General features: G+C 39.7%; 2 protein-coding genes across 4 annotated transcripts in view; one reads left to right on the top strand and one right to left on the bottom strand.

Annotated features, from left to right (window-relative positions):
• Nucleotides 1-11,264, bottom strand: part of IPO11 (importin 11) — an 85,075-nt gene extending 73,811 nt beyond the window's left edge. For 2 of the 3 annotated variants that reach the window (XM_027635090.1, XM_027635091.1), the window contains exons 1-5: nt 11,206-11,264; nt 10,664-10,733; nt 3,441-3,523; nt 3,007-3,150; nt 2,444-2,544 (exon numbers count right to left, since the gene is read on the bottom strand). In XM_027635090.1, the coding sequence (XP_027490891.1) occupies nt 2,444-2,544; nt 3,007-3,144 (239 nt within the window). In that variant the 5' untranslated portion in view covers nt 3,145-3,150; nt 3,441-3,523; nt 10,664-10,733; nt 11,206-11,264. The remainder of the gene's footprint in view (nt 1-2,443; nt 2,545-3,006; nt 3,151-3,440; nt 3,524-10,663; nt 10,734-11,205) is intronic. The other variant, XM_027635089.1, reaches the window with a different exon arrangement.
• A 1,697-nt stretch (nt 11,265-12,961) lies between these two features.
• On the top strand, nt 12,962-18,334 carry DIMT1 (DIM1 dimethyladenosine transferase 1 homolog). The gene is made up of 12 exons (XM_027635099.1): nt 12,962-13,124; nt 13,204-13,277; nt 13,670-13,756; nt 14,133-14,194; nt 14,304-14,397; nt 14,487-14,536; nt 15,344-15,467; nt 15,579-15,671; nt 16,358-16,422; nt 16,606-16,669; nt 17,151-17,257; nt 17,933-18,334. Exons 1-12 carry the CDS (start codon nt 13,070-13,072, stop codon nt 17,973-17,975), a joined length of 918 nt encoding a protein of 305 aa, XP_027490900.1. The 5' UTR covers nt 12,962-13,069; the 3' UTR covers nt 17,976-18,334.
• The last annotated feature ends 962 nt before the right edge of the window (nt 18,335-19,296 follow it).

The raw sequence follows: 19,296 nt of genomic DNA, 5'->3' as shown, positions 1-19,296 counted from the left end.
CGAGCAGTTAGGAGGAATGTGTATCCCTAAGAGAGTTATTTCCCTTCAACACTGAATTACACCAGCCCAAAAATTAAAACAAGTTCATCTAGACATGAACTTCTAAGTATTTATGCCACAGTCCTTCACAGTCTGCAATTTCAAAGTTTCACTGATGTTCTTCTGTGTTTTCGGTATGGGCAAACAGGTATCCAAATATTTAAAAAGTTATTTTGGATTTCTGGCTTATGAGGAGTTATTTATAGTTACCACTCAAATAAAAAAATGAATTTGAAAAGTATTATTAAAGTTGTTAACGTGGTACTCAAATAAAAGAACAAGGTCCACAAGAAACAGGATTTAAAAGCAATTATCTGTAATATCGAAAACGTGTTCAACATTTGAATTCAAGAAAAGCCATTTCTGAAGAAAATAAAAACACATACAAAATCATCAAGTGACACAACCTTTTGAGGAGGTTGACGATAAGTTTCAAAAAAAAGGCCAAACTGTGCCTGAAAAGAGGCTAATGATAAGCCTAGGCTCATGGTTATCTGTAAAGCTGCCTGAAAAAACAGGAGGGAGAAAGTTCACAAGCTCATCTCCAAAATCACTCCCACTGGAAAATGCTGTTTTAAGTCTGATCTGTAGATCAAAACATGCTTTGATGTACTACTATCGATGGAGAGGGCACAGCTGCTGATGAGAGACACAAGATGAAAGACATGAATTTGCAAGAACAAGAATGCAATGAATCCTTCATGACATCCAAAATATGATTTGATCACAAAACAATCAACTGAGAAGTTACAGCTTAAACTGGTATTTCTCAAAATACCCTCAACATACTCTGCTATGAGAAAAGTCATCTGGGTGAGTGCTGACAGGATGTCACATAAAAGAAATTTAAAAAGAAAATTGGAAATGAAGAAACCGTTCGACAGAGTGAAAACTCAGTATGTATTTACCTCATGGAATCTTTAACAGCAGCCAATAATTTTTTGAATTTTTTTTATACTTTAATTGCATATAAAAAATGCAAAAAAGTGGCAGAAAAATTAGAAACAGGGATAAAATAGAATTGTATTGTAAATTCAATATAGATTCACCACATGGAATCTTTAATAATAGACAGTAATTTTTTTTATTTTTTAAATAACATTTAACTTAAAGCTGCAGGGAAACTACATTGAAAGACTGTTACTTAATTTTTACCTCAGTTCAAACAGTAAAATTGTAGTCACTACTTCTGCAGGAAATAAATCATGATTTTTTTCACCAGAAATGCTACTAGTATCTAAAAATATTAACAAATTGAAACAATAATTATTTTCTTGGGATAATGCTTACTAAGTACCAGTACTGTAACCAGCATCTCATTAGCCAGAAACGTCAAAGATACATGCCATCTTCCACGAAAAAGATGGTATTTTCCTTTCACATAAAAGAGAATCCAAATGCTTGTAGGTGATTTTCAATTGTATACTAATCCACGCATAGAAATACTCTAGTGTTTTACATAATAATGAAGGAGTACTACACTATTTAAAGTATGCTGTGGATACAGCATTTTATAACTTCTCTCTCTTTCGGTAGATCTTTGGAAGAGCTTACAAAATACATTAAACTATTTCAAGCAAAGAACTGAAAATTATGCTTTGTGCCACACTTTGTGCACTAGCTTAAATTCACAATCTATAAAAACAGGACAGATAATTCCAATTCAATACCCTGAACCTGACAGTGATGTCCCATCTATATTACCAGCATTTAAGAGATACTGAACACTTCAGAGAGTGAACACCTGCAGGTCTTTATGAGTTCTGGAATTGAAACTCTTCTTGAAATTATACTTATTTTTAAAAGAAAAAAAGAAGTATAGACAAAACACTGAGAAGTACCTAATTCTGTAGGTATTACATATTAAAATGGCACTTTTTGTAATTTTTAAGTAAATGATGTGGTGCTCATGAATACTGCTTGTATTTCTGATCTTCTCTGGAGAATTTTTCATCATGCTTTATCAGAACCCACATATCAGAAAAAAAAAACATGAAGACCAGAAATTGCTAGCATCACAGCTACTGCTTCTTTCCCATGGACATCTGCAGTATGAATCAGCTTAAATGAAACAAAATGTCTCTGTCATTCTCCAAGAGATTTACTATGTTTCATATTATCTACCATCAGAAAGTCAGGTGTTAACGTAACACAATGCATCACTTCAAACCTGGTATCTATGAAACAGCCTTATAACTCAGTTTTCAAAAGTAAGTCATGAACAATCATAAGAAGCAATATAAAGACAAAATGGTTTATTAGCAAGTCCTAAAGTTGAAGCATCTTATCAGTTTCACTGTAAATTCTAAAGTAATTTCTATGAACTAAGGATCTGCTGTTTTCCAGTTTAGCAACCATTACAAAGCCAGCTGTAGAAGGTTAAAAGGAGAAACACAGAACTTACTGTGGTGCCACCCGTCTCCAATAGCGATCAATTCCATTTTTAAAGTACAGCACAGCTAACCACCTTACATTCACATCCAAGCTATGATTTGTAAAGATATTCTGTTAAAAAAAAATTAAGTTAAAAACTGCACAACACACCACAAACAGGACAGAAACTGTATCAACAAATGCTCTGGTACATATATAAGTATACATATCTCTATATGTATGGGTGTACATAAACGAAATGCATTAGACAGGTAAGTGAAATGCTGTTTTAAACATTAATATTTAGAGATTAAAAATATGTTTATCACTTGCCCTAGTACTTAATTTATTAAACAAACAACATGCAAGGCAAATGTGCTGCTAATCTTGTCTGGTTGAGCAGGGAATAAAAGAGTAGTAATAAACAGAATCAGACAATTATTATACTCTTTAATGACACAGCTCTCAGAAGTCTGTTGCACTGCAGAATACAAGGTAATTTCTTATTCTAGTCAGAACCCAGCCTTCAGGCGACTTCTCCATTATTGTCGTTATTTAAAGTTTACTTAATAGCACTTTTCCACTGTATCTTACCAACAAGACTGAATAAAAACCTGGCTGTGTCTCCCACTGCTTCAGTTGTTCCTCAGCTGGCTTCAACACTGCAGTATCTTGGCTAGTAGCTTGGGTCAAGACTCGTAAAACAACAGTGCTAGCACTGTTGAGATCCATGAAAATCTGAGAATGTTCAAAAAGAGAGGAAAAACACTTAAGGAAAAAAAGACAGCCAAATATAGACAGGTGTCTTCCATTCATATTTTCTGAACACCCCACACTAACTTTTCGTTAGACTACACTGTGTAAAGATAGCATTACACCCACTCAGAGGCAGTTTCAAGGTACAGTGATTAAACTATTTTCCTTTCAAAAATCTCTCAGCAGAAAAAGCAAGCATTAAATCTATCATTACAAGCACATTTACTAGATTTGAGGAATTACAGGAAATATTTTGATTTTAAAACAGTTACCTCTCCTGTGAAGCACAGCAACGGAGAGCAAAACCACAACTAGAGATGACTTCAGCTGTAGGCAGAGTAAACCATGGGGCTGTCTGAAAGAGGAAAAGATGCAGATTATTAACACTTCTGTATTTTCTTTTTCCTTCAGGAGATAAAATGATCCACTTCAGATAAATACTATGATAACTCAAATTCATCAAAACCATTCCTATCAATTAAAAAATAAAGAATTAAGCTTCACAATTAGTCGTAAATGAAACTGAATTTTTCTTGATATATTTGACTTCCTTATGTATTTAGCATAAAAATGCTAATCAGCTGAACTATGAATGCCTATTGCCTAACTTCCAATATAAATACATCCTCATACATCTTTGTACTCTATGAAGACAAAGCAAAACAGTGTTCTCCAAATGACAGAGATTACATTTATAATGACCACAGAAACAACATTAGAAGAAAAAGACGCATATTTAACTAACATATTAACTATGAACTCTGCCAAATAAAACTTGTTTTGTGTCCATAAAAAAAATCTGCTTACAACCTACCCAAACTTTTGTAACACACATACATGCTAAATATTCATGCTATCTGAGTTTTCAGATATACCAAGAACTAATGGTTTTGGTAGTAGAATGTATCCCAGAAACTACATGTAGCTGAGCCAAGTGATTTAAAAGGACTAACCAAGCAAAGCAAAGAAACAATGAAGAAGGGAACTGAGGCAGCCAGCCAAGCAAAACCAAGTTACTCTATAACCAGGTGTATTGTCTTAAAGAAGTTCATAGGCAGTCCCTTAGAACTTTGGGGGGGTTCCAGACACAGACAACCACTAGAGACCCTCAGTGAAGCCTCTCAGAGATCTTATAAGGATATGTATATATGCTAATAAGTGTTGGGAAATGTCATGAATACATAATTATTTACGAAAAGTGAATAATCATGTAATGTGGACATATGAGCTGTAGTGCAGATACTCCTGTGCGCATTTTGGGAGCTGATTCCCAGGGCACACAGCATGCTGTGACCGCATTAAAGAATGTCTGGCTGCTAAAACTCACAAATTGAGTCTCAGAGGTTTCTTTTAAGAGTAAATTTTAGGCAACATTCATATACTTAAGCTTTCTAAATCAACAACCAAGAACAGTTTCTCTTCAAACAGGACAAGAGGAAATGGCCTCAAGTTGTGCCAGAGGAGGTTCAGGTTGGACATTGGGAAGAATTTTTCACAGAAAGGGTTGTTAAGCATTGGAATGGGCTGCTTAGGGAAGTGGAGGAGTCACCATCCCAGGAGCTGTTCAAGAAACAACTGGATGTGGCACTCGCTATGATCTAGTTGACAAGGTGGTGATCAGTCAAAGGTTGGACTCAATCTTTGAGGTCTTTTCCAGCCTTAATGGCTCTCTAACTGGCTTTTGTTTAATGTGAAAAAAAGTTCATTTTTCCATCTTCAGGAAAAAGAGATTAAAATTGTTACAGCAACAGTAAAAAAGTTCGAGAAATCAAATTTTATTCTGATACTGGTTTAAAACTTTCATCCTTTGAGAAAATCATCTTAACAAAAACTAGCAACAATATTAAAGGCCTTTTATACCATCAACAGTCTTGTACAATTAAAAAAACCTAAAAAACCTTAAGAACTCTCAATATGTAAGTCTCCAATCATGCTCAACAAAAACTGGCTAAAAATTGAGGGTCCTAAGGTTAAAGAAAGTATACTTTCCAACCAATGAACCACAAAATCACATCTCTCTCTACAGCAATAATTGAAAAGAACAAGTGACTCCCTCTCTGCTTTCTACTTTGCATACGATGAGTCTTTTAATCTTTCTGCTTTAACCACTTGTGGCCAGGTTTTGGTAGTGGGGGGGGGGGAGGCTACAGGGGTGGCTTCTGTGAGAAGCTGCAAGAAGCTTCCCCCATGCCTCACAGAGCCAACGCCAGCTGGCTCCAAGATGGAGCTGGCCAAGACCGAGCCCATCAGCAATAGTGGTAGCACCTCTGGGATAATATATTTAAGAAGGGGGAAGAAAAACTTAAAGGCTTTTGCTTCTACTAAAAATTTATAAACTTCATCTAGAACAGTTCTCACCAGAAGACAGTTGAAATTAGTAAAGTGCGAACACAAAAAACAGGAGGCTTTTTTCCATTTTCTTATTTCAAAATGCTTAGCTGGTAGTTGTAAATAACAAACAACAACAACAAAAATCAAAGAGAAATATTCGCAAAGCTTCTTTTTTTATTAATGCTTCTCATTCTTGAAAAGGTTTGTATCTGCATGTAAAAACCAGAGCACCTATTGCTGCTCAAAAAAAAAACTAAAGAAAAAACAAGATAAGTTTAGTGGGTCAGAACGAAAATTCCATTAACCAACCCCATGTTCTTTCTCTGTCAAAACCATAGGAGATACCCAGGTCAGGACATTTCTACCTAATGCTTTCTCATCATCCAGAAAACCTTGGTTCAAGGATTTCCTAGTAAGAGGCAGACAATTTATTAGCACTCAAGAGATTAGGCTTCCATGAATTTGCCCAGATGCTCTTTGGCCATACAAACAACAGCCCTCATACAACATTGGATGAGGGTGTCACATGCAAAATCAAATTAAAAAAAGAAGAACCCCCTAAAGATGGGGGATCTTTTAGATAAGGTTTATAAATACTGTAAAATATTTAAGGAAGTGATATATTCTGTATGATTTGGATGGCAAAAAATTAACTGGAAAAACATGAATGAATACGTAAAAAATACAAAAGGCAAGATGCACAAATGGCAACAATGATTCACTAGAGCTGGGATTTTCCAAAGTTGATTGCAAACCTATAGTCAGAACAAAGAGCTGTCCACGGCCTTTACACCTCAAAGATTCCCCTAAACAGTTTGTTTTCTTCTAGTAAGTCACTAGTCTTATTTGTACAATTATTTTCTTTAAAAAAAAAAAAATCTAAAAAAACCTATTTTGAATCAATCCTTACTGAACTTAACTTTACTTATCAAACTCAAATTTGCTGTTTAAGCTAGCTACAAAGTTATGCTAATACAAAGAAGTATGGTCACCAAAATAAATAGTATGACTCTGCTTCTTCCTGCACCCCTTAAGTACCTGAAGCTGGAAGGAGTGAAAAAATGCAGTTTTGGTTTGGGTCAAGCAAAATGATCCTATCATTTTCACACCACATTGCCTGACAGGCTAATGTGTTAGGTATAAGAAAGCGGGCAGAACAGATATACATAGCTTTTATTTCACTCTCCTTCTCCTAAGTGAATTAAACTTAAAGCAAACTTACACATTATGACTGAGCCATAATTACCCACAAAAGGCAGAGGGGCACACACAACAAAAAAACCCAAACAAGCCAAGAAGTTAAGACATCTGAGCAGAGTGTTCCACAAACAAACACCAGAGGACATTACCAGAGGAGGGAGGAGGAGGGAGGAGGACATTACAGGAGGAGGGAGGAGTACGGAACTTCCAACAATGTCAAGCCATTACAGGGTCAGGTCCCAGCATGCAATTTCAACTCTGACAAAGTCCCTCCTTGCTTTAGCTTCCCAATAGTAGGATTTCTATTGGAAACTTATTATCTGCATGCCCTCTGCAAAAATTATTGACTCAATGAGGGCATCAGCTCACACCTCGTGTTAATGGGATCCTCTCAAAACACAGTTCTAATTACAGCTGTGTACAGATACATGTGTGAAATCTTTTTCTGCAGAGAGACGCAGATGTGCTTCAGGAGATTAAACCCAGATCTCTCCAAGCTTAATTTGTTGTGACCCTCTTTTTTTTTAACTGATGCATCAGGGTCTCTCCAGATCATAATTTATACAGAGGACATACAGATGCTCTCAGACCCCACAGAATGGCAAAGGCCCATGAATACTGCCTTTAGTATTATGGGATAGAGATAATCTTCACCTCTTACAAATCAGACTTCGCTATTGCACAGAAAAGGCAAAGGGACATGGGGTACACCACAGACCGGTTAATTCACAGGGACATGGACTTTCTCCACAGCTTGCTGGGGAATTCTACAACTTCACTCACTGTTGAGCTGTTTCTACAAGACTGCCCTAGAGATGAAACTGAAGAGGTGAGTATTAAATAGCCATTATCTTTTGGATGCCTTCAGAGCCATGAGGTATGCATAGAAATGCTGGCAGAGTCTGCCAATCTTATAAGGAACACATTCTCAGAAGGTAGGCAGGATCTGCACTTCGTGCCACAACACCCAGAATTCCAGGGTAAGGGTAGCGCCTCCCATCTTTACTTACTAATGTCAGACCATGTCTTCACAATAAACATGGAGCAGTTTCAGGAATGTAGATTGCTTTCTGCTGCTCTTCTGTGGTTCACACCCATTGCTACGACAACCCAATTGCACATATAGGGTTGGGGTGGAAGGAAAGGAAACCCCTTCCACTAGAAAGTGTCCAGTAATGTCACCTGCAAACCAAGCATGACTCTATTGCCATGTTAGAATTTGTTCTTGTCTGAGGAAAAAGAGACTAATCACACACAATAAGAAAAAGCAGCTCTCCAAGATCCCACTGAATATGGTGATACTGAACTAGACAACAGCATACTCTCAAGACTCAGTTAACAGGAAGAAAACCAAACTCAGTTACATCTAGAACATAAGCAAGACACATCAAATGCCACCCCTCGGCACAATGAGCTAGTGTCTTCAGAAACCACAGGTACCAATACCAGTTCCTCATCCTTACCACCCACACTTCCATTCTTACTTCTAAACTACAATTCCTTTTACTGGCAAAAATCCAAGACATACTTCTGTTCTACTCTTCATTCTTTGATTCCCGTTCTAAGGAAGTATCTGCAAATGTACCTTGCTTTCAAGAATATTCCAAGTCTCTTAAATGTTCTAGTTTTATACTAGCTAGGCTAGTTTACTGTTTTTTCCTGAGCAGTCAATGCTTTTGATACAGGCAAAAGAGTATCCAGGTACTTTTCCCATCACACTAAAACACATCCTAATTTTAAAATTACATCATTTGTGAAAAGAAATCAAGGACTGTTATACATCTGTAAAGGAACAAAATGAAGAATTTAATCATTAAATACCTCCCTACTTCACTTTTTTTGGACTTCAGAGAATGCAGTATAACAACTCACTCATAACCAAACAACTAATTCTGTGTACTTCTTGTTCTCATTTGTTAGGAATTTAATCAAGTCTCTCACACTGTAATAAGGCACAAGAATGTATTCAGTTATGATTTTATGAAATCAGAAGGAGACAAAGCAGCACATGTATCACATAAAACACAGCGTGTTCTCACCGATCATAGTACAAACATTTTCTGGGATGCTTTAAGAGCACAAGTGATTCTAGAGATGTTGTTATCCTCTTTTAGTCAGTGTCTGAGACTGCTTCTAGAACAGTCTCCAGTCGGTTTCTCACAGTTCTCCCTTTCGTCAGTTCGAATAGGAAGAAACCAGGGAAAGGCCAGAGCAACTACTGTCTGGGATCTAAAGCCAATTAACTATGAGGAGAGGTTGAGGACTTTTTTAATGAAGTGGAAGCTAAGGGAAGACTTCATAGACACTTAAAACTAGAAAGGCACTTACCGAGATGACTTTCTGCTTCTTGTCAGTAGATTACACAACTAATAAACAACAATAAAGCTACATACTGTAGCTTGGAAGGTTCAATTAGAAACTTACTACTGTCTTTTACAGCACATTTGTTTTAAGAAAAACAGGAAAAACAAAGTTCTTGTGCTGAAAAGCCACAAGAACACCTTCTGAAACAAGTAATAGGAATGCTGGAGTTCACAATGATACTGATACAACACATTAGCTAGAATACTGACAGCTTCAGGAAAAGCTGGCAGTTACACTGATCTCTCCAGCCTTCTACCAACTCTTCCATGAATCTCTTTTCTAACATTGCAGTACCTGTATCAATCATGCCATGTTATACTTCTACTGAACAGTGAACCCAAAAGAACTAGTAGTATCTTGATTATTAAAGGTACTACTTAAAGCCACTAACAACTACAATAATCACCAAAATCACCACAATGACTAATGTTAGGCATTACCATGATTTTCCAAAACCAACATATTGATTTTTCTTTATGTAAATTAACAAGGCTACCTTTAATTTGCCCAATTTAAATCACAGCAAAGAAAACAAATTAAAAATGTCTCAGCAGGAAAGAGTTAGAGGTCTTTTTTTCCCATACTGCTACTGACAGAAATAGAGGAATAGAACTTCCAAAACTTCATTTTTACAGAAATTTAACACTGAAATTAAAACCTAAGCCTGAAAAAGCATGCAGAAGACACAAAAAATAAAAGAACAACAAGGAACACAGGAATAAAGGACAGCAGTGAGCAAGGCTGACAATAATGTTAAGGGAAGTAAGTCAGTTCATATTAAAAATTCTGAGGAGAAGAATGGCCTTTCAGGTTAAACAGTCACCAAAGCGACCAAAAATACCCAACAGAAAAACCAGGCAGTAAACAAATGAGTGGGATAATTTCAAGGACTAAATCAGAAGAGACTGTCACAGGGTTCAGTATTGATGACACAGAAAAAGCCAAATGGATATAGAGACAACGGAGGAATATTTTTAATAGTAAGTTTATAGGATGACCAATATAACAAGGTCAATCTCATTCTGTTGACTTCTTCCTAATTCACCTCATTTTAACAGACTTTCAAAAAGACACTGCAGAACACATAGAACAAACTAGTGCACAACAACTGAGATGGAAATACAAGTTTCAGTCTGCCTCATGCTCTGGAACGGGTTTAAGACACTCCAGTTTAACTACAGTTAAATTCTACTTCTGATGATACAGTTGCAAAATTTTATACATAAAGCATGGGTGGCGAAAACCTTTACTATGTCATTTATGCATATGATAGTAAATGCTCCTCTGTAGAACAGTACAAGGAAAGAATGAGACAAGAAAAACAGAGAGCAATGAAAAAATTGTTGCAATGAAGTTTCAGGAAACCAAAATCCAGAGGGAACATGCTATTTGTAAAAACTTGAGTAGTTCTAATACATTATGGATGCTAATTTGAAAGCCACGTCAGACACATTATAGACTTGACTTTATCTGAGACATGGGAAGCAAAGCTAACAGAAGCATAAGTGGGAAGCAGCATCAGTACTGCATTTAGGGCCACGTTCAAATATTTTACACACACTGTTGTCTCCTAAGGTAACAAACTGGAGAAACAACTCACCACTGCTGAACTCAGCCTGCGTCTGATTAAGAGAAGACTCTGCTCTGCACAAAACCTGCTGTTTTTTAGCCTGCAACAGGAAAACAACCACTTTTAATAAAGGCCAGTACACGCTCTTTCCCGAAAAAAAACAAGTTTTGACAGTAAATCACGCAGTTTAATGCTCATATCCCTTCGATGCCTTCTCGTTAATTCTACCACGACCGAAAACTGTTTCAAGCAGAAAGCGGGAAAGAGTTCCCTGGAATTAGGTAACAGTTATTTCTTCCCAGCTCCGAGCAGACCCTTTGCCAGTGCCAGCACAGATGGTAAGGAAGGCCGCGCTGCCCATCCCCGGGGGCAGTGCAGTGGAGCGGGCACCGCGGCGGACACTCTGCGCCGGAGCCGCAGCGGCTCGGGCAGCGCCAACGGGAGGCCGAGGGAGCAAAAGCCGGGGCTGGTGCGGAGGAGCAGTACCGCCCGCCGCGAAACAGCCGCGGCTCCATGCTGGAAGCCGAACCGCTTTTCCCTCTCTACTGGTCCCTTCCCGGCCTCGCACGAACCGAGAACCTCCACGGCGGCGCCACCAACCCTCGCCCCGGCGCGCCGCCCTGACGTCACTACCCGGCGACGCGGGGCAGGCCCTTCCCGCACTGCGCCGTCACACGGCGGGAGGGGCGGGGTGAGGCCTCATGCGGAGGAGGCGTCATTCGCCCAGGAGCGTTCCTGGGTCGCGAGCGCTTTCCGGGGGTTGGACGCGCAGCTGGATAAACCGAGGGATACCGGGAGCTTAGAATCGCTTCGCAGACGTGCTTTGTGGGCGTTCTTGGGCGGCTGCAGCGGCGCGGGGAAGGGCGTGAGGGCGGAAATGCATGATATTAATGCCAATGCATAGTGCTACAAAAATATGTATAAGACATTTAAAAATATTAAAAAATATGAAAAATAAAGTGTATTTCTTGCTAGCGGGTTTAACTTGAAGTGACTCGATTTTTGTTTGCTTCGGGGAGCAGCAAGCCCTAAGCCGGCCCGCCCTGGTACCACAGCCACTGTCCCGTCCGTGCTCCTGGTGTTCCAGTGGCTTCAAACCACTGCAGCGCCGCACAGGCGCTTTGTGCCACGCAAAGGCCGGGGGTTGAAGTGCCCCGTTGTCTTGTCGGCAGAAATCGGCAAGGGTCGCCCTGCAAAATCTTTCCCAAGGTTTGCACTAGACAGCACGTGCTGGATGGTGACAGAAGGAACCATTCCAGCTGTTCCTACAGAACAACGTAATGCTGCTGGAGATACTCTCTGGAAAACAGTGTTTCGTTCTGGGGGTTCCCTTTACTCTCTGTCCTCCCGCAGCCTTCCCTGCCCTCTGCGCACCCACAGCTGCCCGCAGCATGTCTCTCCTTGATTACCTCCCTTTCCCTCGTCCCTTCACTCTCGGCAGTCCAGCCATGCCAGGCAGGACTGCCGAGAAACCGGGCATTCATCCAACACACATACCATTTCGTGTCACACTGGGCCTTTCCCCAGGAGCTGCCCCGGCTGGGTCTGTCCTGTGCACGGGCCCTGCCTCCCGCTGGGGTGTAGGATCCAGGAGGATATGGGGCTAATGTGTTTGTCCCAAAAACCGATAGACGGGGTGGCTGTGGAGCCAATCAAGGGCTGTTGGTAATAACATGCCTTGAGAAAGAACAAGCTCTGGCTGGAGAAGGCGCCATGCAGGGGTAGAGCAGCAGCACTTTTCTGGGACAAACATCCTTGGTCTAGTCCACGGAGACACAACAAACAAAAGCACCAGCACAGAAGCGGCCATGCACTATCGCCCAAAGGTCGATCTAGTAGGGGGGACAAGACCATCCCCTCGAATCCCTCTGACCCCTTTCCAAAAAAGTCTGAAAGAACGGACTGTGCTTCCCTTCCCTTCCCTTCCCTTCCCTTCCCTTCCCTTCCCTTCCCTTCCCTTCCCTTCCCTTCCCTTCCCTTCCCTTCCCTTCCCTTCCTCCTCCCTTCCTCTCTCTCTCCCTGCCCCTCTTTAATTCATCTTTTCTTTCTTCCTTTTTCATCCTACCCCTTTATCCAAATCCCACTCTAGTGTGCTTAGATAGTAAGGGACTTAACACACTGATTTCCATGCGGTGTGTAGTTCACTTACAAAACTTAGCAAGCTTTTGCGAACGTTCTGACTTTTCCCTCTCACCACGAGCATTTACGAATTTGGGGTGCTCCCTTCCCCCTTAAGGGTGGGGACATCACACGTGGCAGGAGCCCCTTTTCGCGGGAGGATGGAGGGGGGGGGCCGCCGGGCCGCCAGGGGGCGCTGTCCGGCGCGGCGGGTGCACGCGAGGCCAGTCGGGGGCGGCGGCGGCACGTGGAGCGCGGTCCCGGGACGGTCGGAGCCGAGCCTGGCGCTTCCCGAGGGATCCCGGTGGACCTGCCGACATGCCCAAGGCGCGGGCCGGGAAGCGCTCGGACCGCCAGGAGGGCCGCGCCGGCGGTGAGTGCGGGCCGGGCCGGAGGGATGCCGGGAGCGGGGAGGCCGAGCACCCGCGGTAACACGGCGGTCTCTGCCCTAGGTATCCTCTTCAATACCGGGGCCGGGCAGCACATCCTGAAGAACCCCCTCGTCGTCAACAGCATCATCGAGAAGGTGGGAGGCGGCGGCTGTCCCGAGAGCCGGGCCTGGCCAGGATCTCCGGGAACGCGCGGTCCTGGCTCCGGCCCTTCCCGGGCTCCGCTGATCCGCGATTATTACCCCTGAACCGCGATTGTTGCCATCACGCTACCTCTTTTTCTGTGTGATTTTTTTTTTTTTTAACGTGGCTGCTTGCTGGCTTTTCTGAGCCTGGCCAACATAAGTCAGCGTTGGGACATTCCTGTTCTCCCTAATTTCCGCTCCTTCTTTTTTAAACGACTCTCACGCTCTCCTGATACCCAGTTTAAGCTTTTTGCTACGTAAAAACACTTAATCTTTTGTTCTGAAGTCAAATGGTTGCAAGGAATCCGTTCTAGGCAAGCACCCGAAATGCTGTTTGTCCTTAGGCTGCTCTGCGCCGCACGGATGTCGTTCTGGAAGTGGGCCCGGGAACTGGCAACCTGACAGTAAAGATGTTGGAGAAAGTAAAAAAAGTAAGTGGGAATTCCCCCCCCACGCACGCCTCTTACCACTGACCACATTGTGGCTTAGACTGTGGTCTTTATACACTGGATTCAAATTAGTAGAATCGCTCCGTGGATATTTTTCTTAACATTTGCATAATCCCAATGAGGTTTTAGTTGTCTGTGTAAATCTTTTGTTGTTTTATCAAACTACATTGCTGTTATCCATTTATGCCACAAAGTTTGCTCATATTCGGAGAGGGAGGAAGGTGCATAGGGTAATAGGGAATTTTTAAGAATTATTTAAACCTACGGCAATAGATACAGGGTTGGGGTTTTTTATGATTAAAATTTTAATCCTAGTTAGGAGATGTTGCATAAAGTTGCAAATATATGCTTTTTTCAGGTTATTGCATGTGAAATTGACCCTAGACTTGTTGGTGAACTTCAGAAGAGAGTCCAGGGCACGTAAGTATCAACTGTGGAAATAGTGAGCACTTGAAGCAGTGGAGCTGCTTTGACAAAACCTTAGCAACATGCTTCTCTGAGGATAATTACAATGTATTTTTTCCCACAGGTGTCTGGCAAACAAACTTGAAATCAAGGTTGGAGATGTCTTGAAAACAGACTTACCATTCTTTAATGCGTGTGTGGCTAACTTGCCTTACCAGGTATGGGCTAAACAATATGGTAGAACTTTTTTTCTTTTTAAATGATAATTTCCCAGAAATTATACTAACTCTATTACTCTTTTCCTCAGATTTCTTCACCTTTTGTTTTCAAGTTATTGCTTCATAGACCTTTTTTCAGGTATGTGGAAGAGTGGAGCTCTGTATTGCCTCTTAGGAAAACAAAATAGTTTTAAAAATATTTCCAGATCAAATTTTTTTTCGTTCTTAAAATAGCAGTTTGATGGATCAGAGCCACACCAAAATTCTTCTGTAATATAAACCTGTTAGTGCCTGGAAATTAGTTTATGTCGATATATTAAGATAAGGAGATTTAGTCTTGGCGTCTAGTCCAGCTTGATGAAAACAGAAATTACATCTCTTTAATATTATACCTAGTTATCATTCCAGGGATAAGTAGGGCATCGTAGCATTTCAAATGCCTTCCTATCTAAAAAAGATAGTGTGGAAAGGGTTGGATCAAATCGAAGTTACTGCCTATTGTCTGGTCTAAAAGTCTAATTGCCCAGGTATTTCTGTGTGTTATTCAGTATGTCTGCAGTTCTTGATTTCAGTCACTGAAGCACTAATGTTGGTGACATTACTGGTCAATTTTTGGAGAGTTTGAATAACCAAGGAGTTATTCAAAATGATTTGTTACAGGCAAGCAACTCTGAGACCAGCCTATGTCTTTGATCCTGATCCATTTAGCACTGTTAATATTAAATTCTGCTACATCTTTGAGGAGACTTAGATGCCTTCACCAAGTTTTCTGATGACTTGGGGTTTTTCAGAGCACTTTGACAAATTAGAGCAGAGTTTGTTTATGATAAACTTTTACTACTTGTAAGTGCTGAGGCAAACTGTGTGTTTTTTAAGTGTGTTAGTTGTCTTTTGACAAAAAAATTAATTATTTAGAATTAATTTTCTGATAACCTGTTATTCTCAGGTGTGCAATACTTATGTTTCAAAGGGAATTTGCACTTCGTTTGGTTGCAAAACCAGGAACTAAACTGTACTGCAGACTCTCCATTAATACTCAGTTATTAGCTCGAGTGGACCACCTGATGAAGGTATGTCATTCTGCATTAGGTAACAGAGCTGTCAAAGACAGAATGGTGTTTCAAGGGATGTGAGGATTTGCTGCTTATTCACACAGCTGCCTCACTGCTCTTGACCAACAGGTTGGAAAGAACAACTTCAGGCCTCCTCCCAAAGTTGAATCCAGTGTTGTAAGAATAGAGCCAAAGAACCCACCACCACCTATCAACTTCCAGGTGACCATTGTATACTCAACATAACATATTAGAGATAATACTACTCAGTTCTATGTGCTGATTTTACTATGAAATACCAGCTGTTTACTGGAGTTTCTAAAATACATAGTCTGTTGTTTAGGCTTGTGTTAGCACATTAACAACGTGCAACCATCAGTTTGGGTACAGCTTTGTGTACAGTAATTCTGGTAAAATCAAGATCAGTTGGAGTACTGCAGATAATGTCCCTTTCATCATAGATAATATCTCCCAGAGACCCTTACAGCTGATGACTTTGTAGGTTTTGGTCAAAGGAGTATCTGTGAGAAGTCTTATATTCAGACAAGTGTGTATAATCTCAGAAGACAGATGTTACGGGATAGCATTCTTAATTTTTAAAACACTTAAAGGCCACTTCAGCCTTGCCCAAGGTTAGCCAGATTTTCTTCAAATATCTGCTTTCTCAGCACATAGGATCTGACTAATAGTACCTAGGCACAAAAGAGTACAGTTCAGAGGTTTTTGTGGGTGAAGTATTTTCTCCTCCGTTTGTATTGCTTTGTCCAAGACAGGAATGGTTTTGTATTGCTTAGAAATTCATTTTCATGAAAGATTTTCAGTATGGTTTTGAAGTTGTCAGTAGTGACTATTCTTGTTGGTAGTAGCTATATGTTCCTTTCTGTAAATTCTGAAATTTTTAATTTCAGGAGTGGGATGGTCTGGTAAGGATAGCCTTTGTTAGGAAAAACAAGACACTTTCTGCAGCTTTTAAGTAAGTAACTTCTATCAAATCTTTTCAAAATTTGAGAGCCCATCCAGTTAACCATTTCTAGGCAGCTGTTTAAAAAGAACAGCTCTGTATAGTTGTTACAATTTTTTATAGTAAAAAATTATACATTTATATAAAAAATGTAGTTATAGTTTAGTTTCCATTCTAAACTTGTATTTCTTTTAGGTCAAGTGCTGTAGAGCAGTTGCTGGATCATAATTACCGAATTCATTGTTCCTTACATAATACAGTAAGTTCCTTTTTAATATATTCTATTTCTGTGTACTGTGACCTACATACTGTCTTTTAGAAGAGTAAAAAATTAATATTGAAAAGTGTAACATGTTAAAGGTTTTTCCAAGAGAGTTTGAGGGAGGAAGGAACTTGCCTCTTTTCTTAGTGAAAAATCTAAAAGGGTCACTAATTTATAGTGAAAAAACTTAAAATCGAGTATGCCATTAAAATATTTTCTGTTTATGTCTCAAGGTCTTTTACTAATCTAATAAAACTTTTTGTGTCTTGCAGTACTGTTGTGATTCATTTATAGTGAATGAGCTGAGATATAAAAATTCAGATACAACAGAATAATACAATAATTCATACAAGAAAAAGTACAACTTTTTATCACTTGAAATAAGAACTATTCTAAGAGCAGGAAAACATAGTAATTTAAATGAACCTTTTTTGAGCTACGAGTAGAATATAATTTTTATCCTATTTTCCATTGACAGGAAATACCTGAAAACTTCAAAATTGCAGAGAAAATACAGACAGTCCTAAAAGATACAGGTTACTCTGAAAAACGAGCCCGTTCAATGGATATAGATGATTTCATTCGGTATCTTTTTTTTTCTCTTTATACTTTGCTTTTAGGCTGCTTTAAATTCTATCTGCACCTGTACCTGTGTAGCTCAAATCAGTGTTGAGTTGCACAGGAACAGTAGTTTCCCCCTCAGTACCAGACGGTCCTGGCTTCCAGTCCTGAATATGAACACTTAAACCCTATATGTATTTTAAATGCCGGTTACAACATTGAGAAGCAGTTAGCTGAAGAACCTGATTTCTGGTGTTTGTGTACTAGACCCTTCCATAGCTCCTTTAAAAATGGCTTTAGTAATGTAACTATTATTAGAATTTTCCTGGAGTCTTACACAGCCTGTTTTTGCCTTGAGGATTAGGCCATAGTCTATAGCATAATTTGAAATATGAATAATTAACTGCTGCTTTTACTTCTGGACAGTTAATTTAAGTGGCACCATGACTCCTCTCCTAATTAGAGGTAAAAATTCATAGCTGTTTCTCAGTGTAATAATTAAGACCGCTACTGCTTTTAAAGAATCATAGTAAACCTGGTATGATCTAACATAACTGTAGTTAGTAGCAATTTTTTATTCCAGTTGACCAGTGATGGCTGCTTTCATACTGTTTTCTTTGTCAGCCAGCACATCTTAAAAATGCCTTAAGCTGAAGTATAAATTTGTAGCTATGTAACATAAGTGTTTCACTCTTTCAGATTGCTGCATGGCTTCAATTCAGAAGGCATCCATTTCTCATAGATTCTACTAGAAGAATGGCAGGTGTTGCTTTTTGTCACCAAAGTCTTACCTAAACCAGAGCGACTGCAGTGGGACAAGCTCTTACGCTTGGACTCTTATTAAAATGTTAGATGCGATTTTATCACAGACAGCAGGCAAGCTGTGCTGCCTGTATTTTAAAAGCAGTGCATTCTTTCACAACTGAAGCAAGGTGCTGGACTTCCTCGTGACAGTGCATTTCTAAATATACCCAAAACTGGATCGAGGCTGCCACAATTGAAATCTATGTTCTCTGATTGTGGACTTCATCTCAGTATATTCTTGCATAATACTCGACAGTACAACCCTCGTCTGGACAACAAAAGTGGAGTTGTGATCATTCCCTTTGTTTGTTTGTTTGTTTTAAAGTGTATTTAAACTCTTGATTTGAAATGCCTGTCTCTTCCAGTTGTCCTCTGGTAAATACCCATATTCCAAGTCTGTTAGTAATCTGCCTCTCTTTGAGAAATCCCAGTAACTGTTTCTCAGGAACAAGAGCATTTATCTTGTGGACTTGGTATCACTTAAAGAAACATTATTGAGGTACCTGAAACCACCAGTGTAAACACCTTTACCCTCTCTTACCCCACTGCAGTAACTAGAAGAAAACTACAGAAAGGCCACATCTCATAAGCATAGAAAAAGGGTTTTTTTGGCCAAGTGTAAATTCAAGTAGTTATTTTTGTAAGATAACTATTTCACCCTTCAAGGCAAGGAGGAGTTTTAGCACAGATCAGAGCTTTCAGTGAGACTTAGACCAATGCATCCCTGTGTCCTCACAAAAAGGTACTGAAGTGTCTTTAATATAGTTTGAGTTATATATATACATGAGTTGTTAAGGACAAGGCAGAGCTCTTCCAAGGAAGTTTGCATAAACTCTGCAGCACAGCTGTCAAAAACATCAACTATTAACTGTAGCAGGATGCAGGGGTGAAAGCATCACCCTGTGTATTAAATACCATGTTATTTTTTTCAGGTATAGTGTAGTATATCTTTCCATAAGACAACACTTAAATGGAAAAGAGGCGAATTAGCAAAACCTGTAAGATAAACTTCATTTATACACATCACTGAATCTTTAGGGATAGAAAAGATCTCTTGAGTCCAACTAGCTCCACCATTGACATCCCCTCTCAGTTCTTTAGAAGTCACTGATTCAGAAATAGACTTGAATTTTCAGGCATCCTGAGCTGTTGACCTTAAAGACTGAGTTGCTCATTTATTTCACAGTTAATTATTAAATAAAATTAAATAAATTAAAATTCTCATGCTGCTTCACTGCATGCAGAACCAAATTGTGAGT

The sequence above is a fragment of the Corapipo altera genome, unplaced genomic scaffold (genome assembly GCF_003945725.1).
Source record: "Corapipo altera isolate COAL_440 unplaced genomic scaffold, ASM394572v1 61411, whole genome shotgun sequence".
Taxonomy (NCBI): domain Eukaryota; kingdom Metazoa; phylum Chordata; class Aves; order Passeriformes; family Pipridae; genus Corapipo; species Corapipo altera.
The sequence above is the reverse complement of the archived record's forward strand: the minus strand, read 5'-3'. Positions and strand labels throughout refer to the sequence as shown.

Coding starts and splice junctions, on each gene's coding strand:
- DIMT1 (XM_027635099.1), top strand. CDS start 13,070: ATGCCCAAGGCGCGGGCCGGGAAGCGCTCGGACCGCCAGGAGGGCCGC. Junction 13,278..13,669: donor TCAACAGCATCATCGAGAAG/GTGGGAGGCGGC, acceptor GTTTGTCCTTAG/GCTGCTCTGCGCCGCACGGA. Junction 14,537..15,343: donor CTTCATAGACCTTTTTTCAG/GTATGTGGAAGA, acceptor TGTTATTCTCAG/GTGTGCAATACTTATGTTTC.